The 19,662-nt window shown below is 42.1% G+C and overlaps 1 protein-coding gene across 2 annotated transcripts in view; it reads left to right on the top strand.

The window, feature by feature from the left end:
- The first annotated feature begins 6,633 nt into the window (after positions 1–6,633).
- Positions 6,634–19,662, top strand: part of ITGA6 (integrin subunit alpha 6) — a 39,784-nt gene continuing 26,755 nt past the window's right edge. For both annotated transcript variants that reach the window (XM_077751094.1, XM_077751095.1), the window contains exons 1-8: positions 6,634–6,752; positions 8,174–8,253; positions 9,447–9,702; positions 11,775–11,906; positions 15,498–15,708; positions 16,446–16,639; positions 16,790–16,878; positions 17,669–17,787. In XM_077751094.1, coding sequence (XP_077607220.1) covers positions 8,209–8,253; positions 9,447–9,702; positions 11,775–11,906; positions 15,498–15,708; positions 16,446–16,639; positions 16,790–16,878; positions 17,669–17,787 — 1,046 coding nt within the window. In that variant the 5' untranslated portion in view covers positions 6,634–6,752; positions 8,174–8,208. The remainder of the gene's footprint in view (positions 6,753–8,173; positions 8,254–9,446; positions 9,703–11,774; positions 11,907–15,497; positions 15,709–16,445; positions 16,640–16,789; positions 16,879–17,668; positions 17,788–19,662) is intronic.

A 19,662-nucleotide genomic window follows, 5' to 3' on the forward strand; every position in this document is an offset into this window, starting at 1 on the left:
TGAGCCCAGGAGGGCATGCCTAGGGTGACCCCGCACAGACCTGTGGAACAATCTGTGTAGTCACAAGAGGTCTGAGGCCTCTGAGGAAGAAACCTGGGCAGAGGTACAATCCTCATTTAATAGAAGGGATGCCTGGGGGCTCAGAAACTACGGAGGCTAGAAAAAAAGTAAACCAAGTAAGGAAAAGGGCAATGAGAAATGCCAAGAAAAGCAAAAGTCATGGTTCACATGTGAAGTACACTAAGCCATTGAGAGAACGTAAGAAGTCTATTTGACCTTGGCGCTGGGCACAGTTTCCTTTGAGGCCAAGGACTCTGAAACCGGTCCCAGATAGGAAGAGGATAATTTTAGTCTGGTTTGATTCAACACTGAATGTTCACCTGGTTATGTAAAAGAGCAGGTGACCGAATTATGGTTACACGAGACAAAATGTAAGTGGTAATATAGTCTGATAACAGTGTAAAAGTTTAGCTAATGGTTGGTAGGACTTGGAAGGGAAAGTTTGGGAGAAAGGGTCAGAATGCTGACGGCTTGGTCTCTCCAATTCGGGAATGGAGAGAGATTTTGTTGAAAGTTGGCAAAAGGAAAACATAGGGTTAAGTATACGGTGAAAACATTAAGGATAACAAATACAGGAACTAAGGTAATATAGTTACTAAACTTAGGAGGGAAACTGAAGTAGCAAGTAGTGTAAATTCTTCCCTTTTCGTGTTGTGGAGTCAACAGTACTCTCCAAAGATGGTAAATCAAGAGATAGAAGTAAAGGAATTATGGAGAAGTAAATACAGATTTTTTTTTTTTTAAGAGGTTTTCCTAGAGACTGGAGCTTGGGATGAATTTGGAATCTGTTGCTTACCATCATAAGTTCTTTCTTTTTGGTCATTTGTATTTAACAAAAATTAAAAATTAAGTTTGAGGATGAGTTAGATGCAGAGGTGACACAAATTGATAGTAATGGTATCTTCTCATTTTCTAATGCTTAATTTGAACAAACTAAGAAGGCTGTGTTTTAAATTAAGCAATAATAGTGTCCTTGTTCTAATGAAGCAATATTTCATGTTTCCTGGGACAGAGTTGCATAGCTAGAGGCAGAATCTTTAATCCTTGAGGAAATGAGTTATTGCCAAAAGCAAGGAAGCAAAGCTGCTATTGTCCTTAGAGTTTTAAAAGTGTTTCAGTGTTTAGATCTTTTGGTTGAAGTAGTTCTACCACAGTATACCGGCTTTGTTTGGGGGAGAACTTGTGTATATGAAATAGCAGTATGGCTTACTTGAAGTTTGAAATAACCTTATGGTTAATAGCATGATAGTGGGTCCTGAAGCTTTGTGTTAGGGCTTCTGATTGGATTCCAAAAAGACCTTGAATTTTCAAACCATACACAGTTTTATGTCACACTTGTGACATTATTAGCCGTTTACATTTTACTATTTCAGATTTTATTTCTCATCTTTAAAGGTAATGATGATGTGGTTTTGCAGGTTTTGAGTTTTGTGTGTGTGTTTTTTTTTAAAGTTTTATTTATGTAAGTAATCTCTATGTCCAACATGGGGCTCAAACTCATAACCCAGAGATCAAGAGTCCCATGCTGTATTATTGACTGAGCCAGCCAGGTGCCCTGAGTTTTGTATTAAAAAATTATTTTTGATGTTTATTCATTTTTGAGAAGGGGGAGGAGCAGAGACACAGAATCCAAAGCAAGCTGCAGACTCTGAGCTGTCATCACAGAGCCCGATGAAGGGCTCGAACCCATCAACATGAGGTCATGACCTCAGCCAGAGTCAGATGCTTAACTGACTGAGCCACCCAGGTGCCCCTGAGTTTCGTATTTTTATATTTTAAGTGTGACTTTCCAGTATGTTGGAATCCCAGAGCAGTTTTTATGCCATTGCAGCTTCAAAATAGTGAAGGTGATTGTTCACTAGCCCTGTGGAAAGCAATCTGTGAAGTATTTTTTCCTGTTCCTTTTGGTGCCTAAAACAATCTTAGTTCAAAACTTAAGATTCTTGCCCTTTTTTGACTTGATATGGAAATAGGCTTCTTAGACCCAATTCTGTTAATTTCCACCACTTCCCTTTGAAGGCCATAACTTCTGTCCCCTGGCCCCTGCCACTCTGAATGTGAATTGTTACTGCAGTTTTGAATTCTTCCATACATGTGGGTCAGTAATAACAGCAGCTGCTGTCACTGCTTCTTAAAAGGAAATTAACTCAGCAGCCTAGCAGCTGCTACCTGAGTCTTAGGAGTGGCTGTCCTGGCTGTGCGGAAAGTGTGTGCTGCCTACACCGAAGTAGCATCATGGGCAGTGGGGGCAGCGTGAAGAAAAATGGGATTTGAACAGAAACTGTGGGTTCTGGTGTGGCCTGAGGGTTCCTCTACGTGAAGACCATCCCTCTTGGGGCCTACCCAGTTGGCTAGCTCAGGCGCCAGTTGTGTTTGAATGGCTTATAGACTAGTGCCCATCCTATAGGACTTAGACAGGACTTGCCCCACGGATGGTGTCGTTTGCCTGGACACAGCTCTTTTTGATTATTTGTTCCTGCCAGACATAGCCTCCACTCATGGGCTGTGACCTCCTGATAAAGGCTGGTTTCGAGTAGAGTTTGCTTACTTCCCGATCACTTTTACCCTGAGAATTGAGACACTTGCCATTTGTTGAATTTGGTTGGGGTTAGGTGCTATGTTTTTTCCCATCAAGGTGCTTCCTTATATTTTCTATGATTCTCATTTTATCCCACTTAATTCCACCTGCTCTCCCCTCCCCCACACCAGTCATTGTTTTCCTGAATATCCGATGAAGTGTGGTCCCAGGGACCCAGGTGCAGCCAGAGCAGGGGCGTGCTTCTGCCCCAGTAGTTACGGTCTGCTCTTGCTCTGGCTGCCTGGGCCTGAGGCAGAGCACCCCGCCTCCCTCCATCCAGGGCGGGATGGATTCTGAAGTGGGCTCACCGTGCCAGCTGTCCAGGGACCTGGGGGGAAGACCTGTGCTGGGAACACGTGCAGGCAGAACCCACCAGGAGGCGACGTGGCCCTTAATGTTCTTCTCCAGAAGTACATTTCTCTTGTTTAACTTTTTTGTGTTTCCTGCCCCTCCCCACACCCTCAAACCTTCTTGCTGTTTCCATCATTCTGTATGTCAGCTTTCATCTGCGGTAGCCGGGGGGGTGGGGGCTCCTGTGGGGGCTCCTGCGAGGGCTTGGCGTTTTTAGCACACATGAAATTTTGCTGCCACAGCCTCTAAAACCAGTTGGCAAACTGGAGTGAAAGGCCGCCTCTTTCTCGCATGTCTGCTAAAGGCTTGTCATAGCCATTCAGGATAAGGGGGACAAGTGGACGGTGGAAGTACCGAGGAGAGAGAAGCCCCACCGTTTTGCCAGGAGAAACGGGGTGGGGGAGGCGGCAGGCCCACTCTGGGTGTCTGTCCTAGTACGTGGAGCAGAAGTCTGCAAGCACCCATCCTCTGCAGGGCACGGCAGCCTGGGGCTCTGAGGGGCGCTGCAGGTGCGTGTGCCTCTGGCCCTTCACCCCAGAACCTCAGCCAGGCTGCGCCTCCCGGCCCCGTCTTGTGGCATCCCTGATTACCACCCCTCTGTTTCCTCTGGCTCTCCCATCCACCCCCCCCACCCCCCCGTCAGCCTCTGCACGTGACAAGCCCCTCCCTCGGCTCCTCCGTGGTCTGGGTGACCCCCCTTCCCCCAGGCAGGTTTTGGCGCCCTCCCCTGGACCGTGCGCAGAATTACCGTCCCGCCTTCGCAATGGCCTCTGCCTCCCTCTGGTTTAGTACCTGCTTATGAATCTGGCTCCCTCAGGGCCAGAGTTTGGGGGGGAGGGGGCAACCCACACTCGTAGAAGGTTCTTGAATGTTTGTGGAATGATTAAGTGTATGAGTGAACAGGAAATAACAAGCCCACCACCTGCCTTAGGTAGCTTGCCAGCTTCCTTGGGTGTGGATGAGGAGACGTGGTCAGAGAAGACACTGTAATACCCTTGGGACTCCCCGGCGGCCCTTTATAGCCTTCCCGGTGCAGTTGGTTACTTTTACAGATAACTTCTTCCCAGCCTTCACCCCACCCAGTTCTAACAACGCTTTCACTCTGCCTTCCTTCAGCCTTCCTATATTTTGCCTACATTTGTCAGTAACCAGAGCAGTTTTGTTTCAGTATTTCATTTGGGTCTTTGTGCCCTTTCAGCAAGGTTGTAAATGCTTGAAAATCCTGGGTTATATTTCCGAGCATTTAACAGGAGTGGGAAAGAGACATTGCTCCAAAGTAATTTTTTGTCCTATCTATACACTTGCACCTAATTAGAGAACTACCTGTGAGATCTCAGGGGCAGACTACTTCCCCTCCTTGCAGAGGCCTCTGTTTTCATCTGTAAAATCAGGGAGCTAGGTGCTTTCTGGTGCTTCTAGTGCTCACATCCTGTGATCCAGCACTGTTGACCCCAGCACCTTGCTAACCCCACACAGACCCTGGGTCAGGGTCCCATCCCCATCCTGCCACATAATTGAGCTTGTTCACTGACATTCCAGGCCAGTTCACCTCTCAGCTAGTTGTCAGAGCTCCTGGGATCTGGGACAACATTTGTGGAGTATGTGTGTGGCAGTTCCTGTGGCCATTGGCCTTGCCTCGACCCTCTGCCAGAAGCTTCCAGGCACTAAGGACCCTGCCTTGGTCCTGCTAAGTCTCCATTCCAGCTCTCTGTCTTGGTGTATGCTGTTCATCCCTTTAATGTAGGACGGGGTTCGAGGTGGAAGCTCGCCATGCCTGCTCTCTGGGGAGCCGGGAGGAAGGACGGCACCAGGGGTGTGTGTTCCCACGCAAGCCAGCCCTCATTCCGTAACACCTGGCTTCACTGGGCCTCCCTGGACAAAGTCTGGCCCCTCCGCTTTTTTGAGTGCATTTCCTTCTGTTGCACCTGCTGCATTCTATTGGTTTAATTTTTTTTTTTTTTTTTTTGTTAAATCCTTTACTGGGATCATAGAGACAAGTGGTAGAGACTTTCGCTTGCAGGTGGGTTTTTTTGTTTGTTTGTTTTGTCTTTTTTGCTTTTGCATCTGAGTTTTGTGGGTTTCTTAAAGGCCAGGAGTAGCCTATTTTCTGTTTGGGGGTGTTTTGTTTACATTTGTGTGTCTAGCCCTCACCCCCAGCTCCGGCCTTGTTTCTCTCTGTCCAGTCAGGTGTGCTCTTTCCCTTGGTCTCTGTTCCAAGCTGTTCCATGAGTCAGTCAGACCCAAAGATGGTGAGTAAAGCCTTAGCAACAGGAGCCCTACAGAAAGACAGTAGGGCTCTAAAGATCCTTCCTGGCTTACATTTTAAGGATTTTAAGGATTGTGGGTTAGGGATAAGGCCCCCTCTCGGGGTGGGAGGGAAGAAGAAGGAGCGTTACAGTATCTAGTATGCAGGTGGGCCTGTGCAGACCCTGCTTGTGGTCTCTGTGCCAGGCCGAGAGGACGATTGTGGAGGACCCTCTCTGAGGCCAGAGCGCCAAGGGTGACACAGAAAGGTAGAGAGAGGGACGGAGGGAAAGAAGTTCAGGCCAGTTGTATCTTGGGCAAGGTTAGGTTCTAAATCAGTATTGTTAAAAGATAAACTGAAGCATATTTTAAATCTTTTGAGTTTATTTGAGCAAAAATCGATTGGAATCTGGCAGCAGCAAGTTGGAAGTGGTTAGGAGTGTTCTGCCAACAGGAAGCAGGGGAAAGACGTACATAGAGTAAGTAAAGAATCAAAGAAAAATTATTTAATCAACTGTACCTTAAGGTCTGATTGGCTGTTTACGATCGCTTGTCTGTCGGGTTTGATTTTATAACCTTGAGGCATTTATAGGCTTAGATATTTTTTTGCTTATGTAGGCTGTCATGTCATTAGAGCCACAGCAGCCTAGTGGCCTCCTTGTTTAATTAATTTAGCCAGTATGTACACTGAAGATTGAGGGTATAGTTAAAATTACTTTTGAAAAATACCTCAGGAAGGCAGTGTTAGAAATTGACATATTATTGCTTGTTAAGTTTAATGGGGCCATTTTCCCCCCTCCCATGTGGGAGCATTTGTCTGTTAAGTTCCATATGTCCTGGGTTTAGGTTTAGGGGTCATGTTCCATCTATCTATGAAAAGTGTGTCTTTTAAAACACCAGAATCCAGAGCGCCTTGGTGGCTTAGTCAGTTGAGTGTCCGACTTCGGCTCAGGTCATGATCTCACAGCTTGTGGGTTCCAGCCCCGCATTGGGCTCTGTGCTGACAGCTCAGAGCCTGGAACCTGCTTCCGATTCTGTGTCTCCTTCTCTCTCTGACCCTCCTCTGCTCACGCTGTCTCTCTCTCTCTCTCTCAGAAATAAATAAAACATTAAAAAATTAAAAAAAAATAAAACACCAGAATCCCACTCAGCAGAGAGGTGCTGATCCTGTGAGAGGTGGCTGATACTTTTTGCCTTGTTTGAACAACCCCTCTTCTGGGGCTTGACTTGGCTACTTGTGCATGTGTGTGTTGCATGATCCGGTCACGGGACTCCGCCTTTACTCTCCCCAGCGCCCAAGCCAGCAGGGCATCTGGGAGCTCTTGACAAAGAATGTGTAATTGAAATGTTCAGTGTGAAACTCATAATCCCTAAATTCTCTCTTTCGTCAACAGGTTGCTCGTAGGGGCCCCGCGGGCCGTGGCCCTTCCACTGCAGAAGGCCAACAGAACAGGAGGCTTGTACAGCTGCGACATCACCTCCCGGGGTCCTTGCACACGGATTGAATTTGATAACGATGGTGTGTTCTTCTGTACTGTGTATCCACTTGGCCAGCTTACCTGTACCCCATTCGCCCTTTCCCTGAGGGGAGAAGGGGGTTCAAGCATTTGTTCTTGGAGAAGGGGCCTCTTTTAATGACATGTCTTGACTTGTTTGCTCTGAAAACATCTACATTTTGAATGACGGTGGGATGCTTGGAATTGCTGCCCTTCCTAATCCTGCTTTCTAAACTGATATGGTGTATTGATGTCGCCACCTAGTGATGTGTTGAGGTTCTACAGGAGGCTGTTCACAGCAGCAAAGAAAATTGTGCATAGCTTGTACTTAGCTGCCAAAAGTCCTCACTTGCTGTTAAAATATTTGGGAGAAAGTCTGTTTTAAATATCAGCTCCCTCTGAAATAAGAACTGACCATCATGGATAATTTTGCCCTAATGGATCAGACAGAGGCTTCTTTTGTGAGGACTCTGCTGAGCAGAGCAGTTAGTGTACTGAAAAGGCTCAAGCAAGCTGGATTTGACATAACGTGGTCTAAGTTGGTTTGCAGATTCACTTTTATGTGCTTCTCTCACTTTTACATCTTTTAGAAATAACATTTGTTTTTTTTCAGTGATTAGAAAATGATACATGTTAACTGTGAGACACTTGTAAAAGACACTGACCTATGTAAAGAATAAACCAAGAACCCATGGGTAATCTAGACATAATCACTCTTTAAAATTTTGGCTTCTGTATTTACTTTCTGCGTTTTTATAATGATTGAAGGTTAAAAATCATACCTGCCTCCTCATTGAGGAAGGCAGAATTTTGGATATAGGGTCACACAGTAGGTTCAGATTGATACTGAAATGAGTACATGACGGCTTTTGTGATTTCTCTCTTTTTTGGGGGCTAAAAATATATCTATTTTCCTTTTTAGCATTGATAGAAAGGTAATAAAGCCTTGTCTTCTTACCTCCAATAAAGAGAATGGTTCATGTTGTTATGTAACAAAATTGATACTGTGTAGAGAACTGCCCATTTTTTTTTTAGTTTGGATGGTAGTTGGAGTTTGGAAACTGGATTTCTGCATCACTGCTTTTTTTTTTTTTTTTAAATATGTCTTTGCTTTAAGTGGCATATGGTGGAAGGCTACCCCTTAGCCTTATAATTTTCAGATACCTTTCTGTACTTAGGACCCTAAGTGTCAGAGAGGATGTAGGGCTACCAAATAGAGCTATATATTTTATGTAAAGAATTTTACAGAAGGTTCTTACCAATAACCACTTACTCGTTTTCTTAATTTTTCTGAATCGAGTACGTGAATTTACTAAGTAGCAAGACTTGGAATCTAGGCAATTTAGAAACCGTCTCGTATTGTGTTCATCTCTTGCTTTATTGACTGGTTCAGTCACTTTGAAGGTCCTAACTGTGTGTATGTCACCTGTGCTGCTTTCCATAGCTGACCCTTTATCAGAAAGCAAGGAAGATCAATGGATGGGGGTCACCGTCCAGAGCCAAGGTCCAGGGGGCAAAGTTGTGGTAAGTGTAGAGAAGTGTGTTCATTCCACAATGTCTGAGTGCCTATTATGTGACAGCATGAGACGTACAGCAGTGAACAAGATTGGCAGAGCCCCTGCCCACACAGAGTTATACCTTCTAGAAGATTTACTGCTTTAAAGCAGGAATTGGTGTCAAGAAGAAATCAAGGCATTATTTTCCCCGTGATTCCTGATAGTCTTTAAAACACAAAACTAGACCTGGTTTCTGTTCCAGGAACTATGTGTCTTTTGTAGAGGAGTTCTAAAAAATCTGGGAAATGTCATGGAAAGTAAGATCAGATCATTTAAAATTTCCTGGTTGTTTATTCTGAACAAAGTCAAATACAAGTGGTAGTGAAGAAAAGGGGTTTGTTAGGTAGGCTGTGTGAGATGGCCTTGGCAATGCCTTCCAGGCTGGCTTATGATGATCCTTGTGTGTCTGTTTCAAACTCTGGTTGCTGTAGCAAATTTATATAGGGTTTGGGGGGGAAAACGAGAATTTTAGTGAACACTAAATTTTGATATCTAAGGGATCCTTACAGGAAATCCACTTGGATATTGTACAGTCTCTTCATCCTGTTACATGGAGGGTAGCCATGAATACCTTGTGAAATTTTAGAAATTATTTCATCTCTTTTGGCAGTATATTTCTCTCTGCCTTTTAAAATAAACCTAATCTCAGTATAAGTTAGGAGTGATTATAAGGAAATAATGTGCATAAAAGGGAAAGGTTTTTGACTTAGCTGTATTTGCCTGATCCCTATGAAAATATGTCTGATTTCTCTCCTCTGGAACATAATCACATTATTTTCACAAACACACTGATGTGAAAGTTTATACAGCCTTCAAAGCCAGTTAAATTAAGAAACTGAAATAAGATATTTCCCATTGTTTATATGACAGATAAATTTACAAATTAATTGCCTGTGAACTATAGATTGGTATTCAGTATTTGCACTGGAGAGTTCTTCTCCAGGTGAGAAGACAGGAGTCCTAGTTCCTATATGCTAGATAACAGTCTTCTCCGTGCCACTTGGGGGAACATTCGCTGGTTTTGGATCCAGGCCCACGATGAGGACATGTTTTGTTTCCCATTTAGAATTAATCCCTCTTTATTACAAATTGATAAAATTGTCAATAATAAGCGTAAGATTGGAGGAAACGAATGGGCTGCTTCATTCCAACTATTTGTAGACATGTGCTCATCGATATGAAAAAAGGCAACACGTCAACACAAAGCAAGAATCCCGCGACATCTTTGGAAGGTGTTACGTCCTGAGTCAGAATCTCCGGATTGAGGATGACATGGATGGAGGAGACTGGAGTTTCTGCGACGGCCGATTGAGAGGTCATGAAAAATTTGGTTCTTGCCAGCAAGGAGTCGCAGCCACGTTCACTAAAGACTTCCATTACATTGTGTTTGGAGCCCCAGGCACTTACAACTGGAAAGGTAGGACATGTATTTATAGTGACAGAGATTAGAATGTCCACATAATTCTCCTATATGCACTATGATTGAGTAGATTTTAAGTTAAAACAAAATGTGTTAGGAGGCACTTATGTATTATAGAAGTAAAGTAGGATCTTATAATCTCTCAACTATATGATTTCAGTAACGGTGGTAGAAATGTTTGAAGATATTTTTTCCCCTCTCAGCAATTTACATTAATACAAGTAGTTAGCCTTTTTCTGTAAGAATATAATAATTAACATTAGTGGGGTTTTTTTGTTTTGTGTTTTCCTGTTCCTTGAAGGTGAAAGTTTTAATTAGTAAACGTTTCATTTTAAGGTTGTGATCTGAAAACAAAATAATTGGTGGCCTATGTAAGTAACAGTGTATTAATACAGAGATTTCTTTTATTATATATTATCTTAAAAGGCTGTGTTTTACTAATAAAGCATAAAAGTTAGACGAGTAGATGAATTAGGAATATTTTGATATGAGAATTTTAGGTTATTTACGGGAAAGTTGTTTAATGGTATTGTTTAATGATGATTGTGATCTAGGTAAAAGGAGACAATTGGTGGGAAGAGGGGAGGAGAATGTCCTCAGTTTTGACTGGATGAACCTGGTCAGCTCCTGTAAATTACAATTTAACTTCTCTGAAGAAATTAGGCAGGCACAGAAAACCATTATATTTCAAAGGACAATTAACTCTAACGCATAATGAAGAAAACTGTATATGATTTAGACATAAGACTTTTGACAAATTTATTAAAATAAATCCTATGTTACAGCATTTTCACTAGTTAAGAAAAACTTAGGAAATGCATTTTAAAAATCTCCCCAGGTTTGAATTCCTTTAAAACATTTTTTTAAATGTTTTTATTTATTTTTGAGAGAGAGAAAGCATGAACTGGGGAAGGGCAGAGAGAGAGGGAGACACAGAATCTGAAGCAGGCTCCAGGCTCTGAGCTGTCAGCACAGAGCCTGATGCAAGGCTTGTACTCATGAACCTCAAGATCATGACCTGAGCCAAAGTTGGAGGCTTAACCAGTTGAACCACCCAGGCGCCCTCCCCCCAAGTTTGAATTCCTGTTAGAAATAATTCTTGAGGACACCTTCCTCTTTATATCCTCCATCTTAACCGTTGGGAGTAATTTTCTTTGGCCTCCCCACCCCCAACATAACTGTATTTGTAAGGTTATATTGACCTAATGAAGATAACGCACTGAATTTAGAAATAGTTCTATCGTAGCAAGAAGAGCTGCCATATTTAGTAAGATAACAAAGACACCCACCAATTATGTATGTATGTATTTATGGGAAACGCGTCTTACCTGCTTTATAAACCCTGACTTAAAATGTTACCTATTTTTTTAAATTTTAGAGCACATACAAACAGGTGGGGGACTGAGGGGGAGAGAGAGAATCTCAAGGAGTCTCCACACTCAGCATGGAGCCTGATCCTATGACTCTGGGATCATGACCCGAGCCAAAATCAAGAGTCAGCCAAAATCATGAGTTCATGGCTCCACTGACTGAGCCATCCAGGTGGCCTGAAATGTTATCATTTTTAAAATGTAATAGGCTTACTATATGAAATCTTTTTTTAGTTGTTAATTGTGAAAATTTTAGAAAGATGAAATCTTGGTTAATGTGATTTGGAGAAAGGATCAAAACATTTCACTTTTATATTATAGTAAAGTAGGTAAATTGATGTAGGATTGCTACATCAGACCCCTATAGCTTTTAAAAAGTTATTTTCTGTAGTTTCATTAAGTCAACTTTCCATTTTTCATCTAGTTTTGTGGCATTATAAAGATAATTCCTGAAAATGCATGGGGCATTTTTTTTAAACTATTAGAATACATTTCTTTGTAAAAATTCACACAGACGTGATTTTATTAACTTTAATAACCTCAAAAGCCCTCTTTCCTTTGCCTTTTCTTACTCTAGACTTTTCTTCCTATACTGATAGTAATAACATGAGGCATGTTTATTAGGAACCATCTCGTTTATTTTGTTTCATCTTCATTGTTTTTTTTGTTGTTGTTGTTTTTGCCATTTCATTCCTGTAGGCATTGTTCGCGTAGAGCAAAAGAATCACACTTTTTTTGACATGAACATCTTTGAAGATGGGCCTTACGAAGTTGGTGGAGAGACTGACCATGACGAGAGTCTAGTTCCTGTTCCTGCTAACAGTTATTTAGGTAGGAACGAGCATAGCTTGGCACGCCTGTCTTTTCAGATGCCTCAGTGCAACAGGGTCCTCCCCGGACCTGGACTTGGAGGCTGAGAATAGGCCAGGTGGAGCCAGGGGCCTGTGGCTACATTGATGGGCAATTGGGCTTAAGCTTTGGTGATCCTGAGGTAACCTGACAGGTGCCTGGAACCCTTCCCTTCTGACCTGGGTTCCCTCAAGATGAGAGGAAACCTCCTGCATGGAAGTCTATCTCTGGAGCTAGTGTCGGCCTCTGTACCCTGACGCAGGCTGTTCATGCAGCTGGGAAAAAGTACGTGGCTGTTAGCAGTCAGCTGAGCCGTCTCCTTTCTAGAGATGCTCTTGAGAGCTACGTTTATGAAGTTACTCTGTGGTGGCGGATCAAGACCTCCATGTCCTTCCTTTGTAACTGTTGCTCTTCCAAGGTTGGCCCTGCTTCTGGATTGGGGCCCCCATGTCATGGGGCCCTTCGTGGGTGGCGCGGCAGCTTTCCAGCGGAAGCTGGGCTGCACCACTGGGGGACACCAGATCATGTCTGAGTGCCAGTTCCCTAAGTCCTCAGGCTTGTCTGCGTTACTAATGGGCGTCCTAAATCATTCATGTGCATTATGGTAATTACACAAAGGCTTTTAAAAGCTTTAATTCTTGGTGTGAGTTGACATAAAGAATAATTACTGTGCATTTTTTTAAAAAAATGTAAAAAATCTCCTAAAGAGTAACCTATTTTTTTTAAGTCCCCCTATGCTAGAGATGTTACTGGAACAATGGATTATAAAAGTAAACACGAAGAATAATTGTTATCAATGTGTTAGTAAACATAATCTCTTTTTTTAAATTGTTTTTAAATTAAAAAAAATTTTTTTTTATTTCTGAGAGAGAGACAGCATCAGCAGGGGAGGGTCAGAGAGGGAGGGAGATACAGAATCTGAAACAGGCTCCAGGCTCTGAGCTGTCAGCCCAGAGCCTGGCGTGGGGCTCGAATCCACGAATCATGAAATCATGACCTGAGCCGAAGTCGGACCCTTAACCAACTGAGCCATCTAGGCACCCCCCTAAACGTATTCTTAAAATGGTCTAATTATGTAGGTATACATGGATGGTACTGTTAATTTAGAAAAAAAATTTTTCAGACCCTCCCTCCTTACCCCCAAATTAAAAATGCAATCATGAAGGCATAGAAGAGGGCAGAGAAAAGTTAAATTTACCACTTGTTAAGTGCTAACCATGTGCTGGAAGTCATGTGCTATATTTAACTACTTTACAGGTCTGTCTTAACCTTCCCAACAATATTATAAAATAAATACGATTATCCCTCTTTTGATGATGAAAAAAAGTGTATCTTAGGAAGATTAGTTTCTTAGTCCAAGGTCACACAGTTACTGACCCCTCAGCCAAGGAAAGAAAGTTTCCTGGAAATGACAGGGGCAGGGTGGGAAGCGGCTGGATGCTTGAGTGCCTCGTCAGTGGCTTTGCAGGACAGGAAAGGACATAGGTGCCAGCAGTTTGTAGTCTCAGTATTAAATATGATTTTTCAGGATAAATACCATCAACAAACCCATATTTTATTTGAGTATATGTGTTATCAAATCAAATGTGTTACTTAGGAATTATTTATGATGAGCAGTATTTTTTTTTTAATGTTTTATTTATTTCTAGGAGAGAGAGAGAGAGACAGCATGAGCAGGGGAGGGTCAGAGAGAGAGGGAGTCACAGACTGAAACAGGCTCCAGGCTCTGAGCCGGCAGTCAGCACAGAGCCTGACGCGGGGCTCGAACCCACGAACCGCGAGATCATGACCTAAGCGAAAGTCGGACGCTTAACCGACTAAGCCACCCAGGCGCCCCTATGATGAGAAGTATTTAATTAAAAATTTTCTAATGTTTATTTTTGAGAAAGAGAGAAGTAGTATTTAATTTTAAATTAAAATTTAACTTAATGGCCAGGAAACCCAGTAAGGGCTTTCTGGGTCATGAAACCAACACTCTGGATTTTGTGAACATAGATGCTATTGCAGCATCTGAAAAGATTCAACCCTTTTTATTAAGCACATTTGCCACCTTGATCAGTGGATATCCTTGAATGTGGGTGCCTGGAGGGGGAAACCGTCAAGTTTGTATCGTTACATTTTTTTGTTGTCCATGCTGTCTGTGCATCTGTTATTTCAACAAGTCCATGGTTTTGAGGAATAAAATGATCGGCTTGAGGTTTTGGAAGCTGGCAGAGAGGGTGGTTGCTGGAGGCGGTGGTGGCCTGGTGGCCTCATTGTCCGGCTGGAGCAGCCGAAGCTGAAGCTGTCGTGCCTCTTATGAAGCGTAATTGCTTTTTCTTCAATCTCTTCCGTTCTGTGCACGTGTCCAGGCCTGCTGTTTTTGACCAGCGTTTCCTATGCAGACCCCGATCAGTTTGTTTATAAAACACAGCCTCCCAGGGAGCGGCCCAACGCGTCCCCTGATGTGATGATGAATAGCTACCTAGGTTTGTGACCTCTGAGATGACAAATAAATTGTCTTGGTCATGGTCATTTAAAAAATTTTTTTTTGATTCATACAGAGCATCCATCCTTTTATTTTCTATTTCCTTTCAAGTCAGTACGCATAAGAACCTGCCACGGTTGAGGCTCTGATGCCGCGTGGTGTTCAGAGCTGGACTCAATTATATCACCCTTTTCTAAACTTGGAGCTCATTGTATTTTGCAACTCACACTTCACAATTTGAGAACTACAACAGTAGTGGTGAAGCTTTTTATAAATCCCACTAAAAAGGGTGAGCTTACACCATTCTGCATCTGCCTCACCTTTACATAGCAAGATTTGCTTAATGTGAGTAGTTCTGATGGAGGCATTTACACTCACTTGCTACCAGACCTCAGTCTCTTACCTGACATCCTACCTGATGCTTTGTAGTCAGGTGTCTCACATGTTCAGCTCTCTGAACAAGTATATAATTGTCATCAGTGACCACTTGCTCACCTCTATTGTTTATACTGGGTTCTCAAATACTGTATCTCACCAGTCATGGTCTTGTTTGCACGTTTGTGTCTGAGAATCAAGTTGGTTCAAAATACTGAAATGTTGTCTGTCGTATACGAATGATGTTCGCGTGCGTTCTTGCCTGATTACCGAGGGGATTACTAATCATTACATTATGACAGAGCCCAATAACATGCACTCAGGTATGCTGTGTCTGCCTGTATCTCTGTGTATCCTCTCCCATGATAATTTAGTATCAGCTTGACCTCCTTTGGTCACAGTCCCGGTATTAAAATGGGGTTCAAATGGCTTCTTCAGGTGCATGAATGCTTCATGATTTAAGTTACACAGGTGTTAAGTAGCATAGGTAGTCTCCTTTAAAACTCTTCATATGTTCCCTTAGAAAGCAGTGAAATAGCCTACTAGCCTACTTCTTTGTACTCGGGTCAGACCTCTTAGCTCTGTAACTCTTTCGTGTTGTAAATATGATGAGCTGGTAGAGAGGCTCAGAAGGAGGGGGTTGGAAGCCAGAGGAAAAGGCAGTGATGGAGTTGCCAGCGGTAGATAACTCCTGAATACAGGATGATGTGAACATTATTTTGTTTTTCTAGGCTTTTCTTTGGACTCAGGAAAAGGTATTGTTTCTAAAGATGAGCTCACTTTCGTGTCTGGTGCTCCACGAGCCAATCATAGTGGAGCTGTGGTTTTGCTGAAAAGAGACATGAAGTCTGCACATCTTCTCCCTGAGCACATTTTCGACGGGGAGGGTCTGGCATCGTCATTTGGCTATGACGTGGCAGTGGCGGACCTTAACAGGGATGGGTAAGAGTATCTTAGGTTATTTTACATTTGCCAAGAAATTGTTGGTTCTCTGGCTTCTTTAGGTCTTGAGAAGAGCCATCCTTTCAGGTTAGTGGATTCCAAAGAATGTTTTTGCTGCCAGATTTTTACTATCCTGTCCCATCTTCATCACTTGTACTTTGGCAGCAGGCCTTCATTGCCCTCCCCATGGTGTAGGATTACATTTCAGTTTTCAGTTTTCAGACCCCAAAACATGAGTTTCCGGTCTGTGAGAATTAAAATTTGGGGGAAAAAAGTTAACTCGAAAAACAACACCTGCATCATCCTTCTGTGGTTTCTTAGGAGCTGTCAGAGCATCTAGGATGTGCTTTTGAAAGTAGGGATTGGATTGGGGACAGAATAGTTATGGCTGGTGGTGCCGGTTTGGGTGGCGGGTGTAGGGGAGTGGAATCTGCACACTTGTTCTTACTTGGGGACTGTCCTCAGGCCCTTTGGTATTTTTCTTTGGGCATTTATTATGGGCCACCATGTAAAATGTTTTACCTAAGCATAAACATTTACATGCCTAAACATTATGTTTCCTAAACATTACATAAACATACCTTAAAAATGTTTTAATTGAGGAGAAATAAATTCCAGATTTGAGATCCTTTCTACATCCAATCCCCGTGCCCTTAGTCCCTGGGCTGGAGGTATTCTCCATGAGCTCACTGGTATTTTAGCTGATGGTTGACTTTTATCCCTCATTGCATTTTTAGGTGGCAAGATATAGTTATTGGAGCTCCACAGTATTTTGATAGAAATGGAGAAGTCGGAGGTGCGGTGTACGTTTACATTAACCAGCAAGGCAGGTGGAATAACGTCAAGCCAATTCGTCTCAATGGAACCAAAGATTCCATGTTTGGCATTGCAGTGAAAAACATTGGCGACATTAATCAAGATGGCTACCCGGGTAGGTAGTAGATTGTGAAACCGTTACGATGTTTGTAGGTAGATTATTTGATTGTCTGAGGTGATGAATGCTTATGGTTTCTTATTCTGAAATGTTGTATTGGAATGTTTTTAAAATGTAGCGTTTGTTGAAATGTGATGTCGTCAACAGATATTGCAGTTGGAGCACCCTATGATGATATGGGAAAGGTTTTCATCTATCATGGGTCCCGGAATGGAATAAATACCAAGCCAACACAGGTAAATAGACAGCCCAGATTTCCACAGTATGGGTCTCCGCTTTTTGCCTTGTAATAGGGCATTTGGGTTTATGTGCATTTTCATGCCACTTGCATTTTATATACAAATCTGTAGTAGTGTGAATTTTGTAGTTAAATAATGTACTATTGGAAGATAGCTTGGAAACAGATATAAATGCAATGATGTGGATTGCTTACTTAAATTGTAAAATTTCTTAGATAAATTAGGAATCGAAGTAATCCAAAGGAAAAGACGATTTTACCAGGACAGTAAATAGATATAAATGCATTGATGGACTTATGTTAATTGAAAAATTTCTTAGATAAATTAGGAGTCGAAGTAATCCAAAAGAAAAGACTATTTTACCGGACAGCATAAATAGATGGAAATGTGATATCTTTCCTTTGGTAGCATACTCAATGGAGGTAAAAATGGGGCAAATGAAATAGATGATTGTGATTACGTGGAGAATTGAGACTCCAAAAATTAAAAATTGCTTTTGAGAAGAAGACGACATTTTGGAGGGCAGGCAGAGAGGTTTGTTTGGTATATAGTAAAGAAGCTCACCAAAAATTGTCCCAAAACCTTTGAGATCCAATGTAAATCAGATGACTTCTATGAAATAAAATGTATGAGGTGTGGGATCACATGTAGACTTAGTTATAACTCATTTATAATTTAGTATCACTTATAACTTGAACTTCAGTTTAAAAGGAACCATGCTTTTTCAGAGCCCAGACAAGCTCTTTATGGTGGGCTGTTGTTCATCCTGATGCCTTGTTCATTTCAGATTCTCGAGGGTAAAACACCTTATTTTGGATATTCAATTGCTGGAGATATGGACCTTGATAGAAATTTCTACCCCGATATTGCTGTGGGTTCCCTCTCCGACTCCGTCACTGTGTTCAGGTGTGCCCTCCTTGACTTCCATTAAGCAGGTTCAGTAATCCGGCCACACTCAGATTTTGACCCTTTTAATTGAAAATTGTAATACTTAGATTTCAAAGTCAAAAGCTTGTGTGAATTTTGAAGATTTTTCTTTTGAGAGCGGTATAACAATGTGATAAAACCTATTTTGTAAAATCTTGCTAATTTTGAATTGAGGAAAAAGTCAGAATTAGTGAGAAATCTTACTTCATGTATATTCTTAAAACCTTGTATTTTGATAAAAACTGAAACATAAAATCTGACAGTACAAAGATTATAAGGAAGGAAACAAGCATCCCCCGTATTTCACTGTCCGTTAGTAAGCTCCAAGATCTTGGTTTACATCCTTTTAGTCCTTTGTTTTCTGCGAAGATCCATGTATATTTAACAAAACTGAGATCATAACGTACATACTGTTTTATAATCTGCTTTTGTCAGTTTGTAATGCCTTTGTGGACTTTTTCCATGTAAGTGAGTTTATAACATACAGGTGTTTCTTGCCCTGTCATTGAGCACTTTTCTGAAATGAGGTTAACAGCTGCCTCTAAGGCGTCACATGGCTGAGTCCTAATTTCGTTAAGAACCACCATACTGTCCTTGGATATTTATGTTGCTTTCCGGGTTTGTTGTTCATGATACACAAGGCAGGTGAACATATTGACTTTTGTTTATGTCCTGAATTTTTTCCTTCTGATGAATTCCTAAAAGTGAATTTCAAAAGTCAAAGGGCATATGTGTTTTCAGACGTTAGATTCAGATTCACCAGAATGACCTCCAGAAGGGCTGCAGCGGTTTGCCCATCAGCTTTGCTTGAGTCCCCCTTTTCACTGCTGGAAATCAGCATTAAAAATCATTTATTTTGGGCGCCTGAGTGGCTCAGTCAGTTAAGTGTCAGACTTCGGCTAAGGTCACCATCTAGTAGTCTGTGAGTTCGAGCTCCACATCTGGCTCTGTGCTGACAGCTCGGAGGCTGCTTCAGATTCTGTGCTTCCTCTCTCTTTGCCCTTACCTTGCTCACACTCTGTCCCTTTCTCTCTCTCTCAAAAATAAATAATAAATATTAAAAAATAAACTTAAAAAGATAAAAATGTTTTAGGCAGAAGTGTGTGTTAAAATATTTCCTTCTGATATTTATGTCACATTAAAGCCTTAATACTATCATATGTGAAACACTCTTGAACCTGTAGCAATTGGTTATAAAATATTTGTGGATTTTTGACTCTTAAATATGCTCCCAAAACATTAATTAGAAATATATCTAGTTAGCATCTTGGAAACTAGCAGCTGTCTAAGATAACAATAGAAAGTTGAACAATTGAGATAAAAGGAAATCTACAAACCAGAATGTGGGCATTTGTCCTTTTATAGGCTTCCACCTTGCCCATGAATGTTCTTGTGTTTCCTCTAGCTTACCAGTAGACTGAGTCCAGAAGTTCCACTTAGCTGTAAGGGATTTGGAATGCTTATCAAACATCTTACCAGGATGACTGGGTTACCAGAAGCCCGCTTAAGTCAGTCTAACTGGATCCATGTGGTAATAAAACCATGGAACCCATTCTGAATTCTGGCTGAGGAGTGCTGGAGATGAGAGGGGTCTGTCTCCCTATCCCACTTACACCCCCAAGCATCATCCACTTTGATTTCTTGTACCTGTGGCAAAGCTCAGGACCTAGGCTGGTGGTGACCCTACTGGCTATGGGAAGTGGGGGAGAAGATGGAAGGAAGAGCAAAGATGTTTTTATATTGTGAGAAGGACCAAAGGTGTGGGATTCCAGCGTTTTGGGTGTTTGCGAGGTTGGGGTTAAGGGAGAGCAGAGAAAGGCAAAGGGCTTGAAGTTTCTGCTTATGGAGATACTG

Source organism: Crocuta crocuta, unplaced genomic scaffold (assembly GCF_008692635.1).
Source record: "Crocuta crocuta isolate KB4526 unplaced genomic scaffold, BGI_CrCroc_1.0 scaffold219, whole genome shotgun sequence".
Taxonomy (NCBI): Eukaryota; Metazoa; Chordata; class Mammalia; order Carnivora; family Hyaenidae; genus Crocuta; species Crocuta crocuta.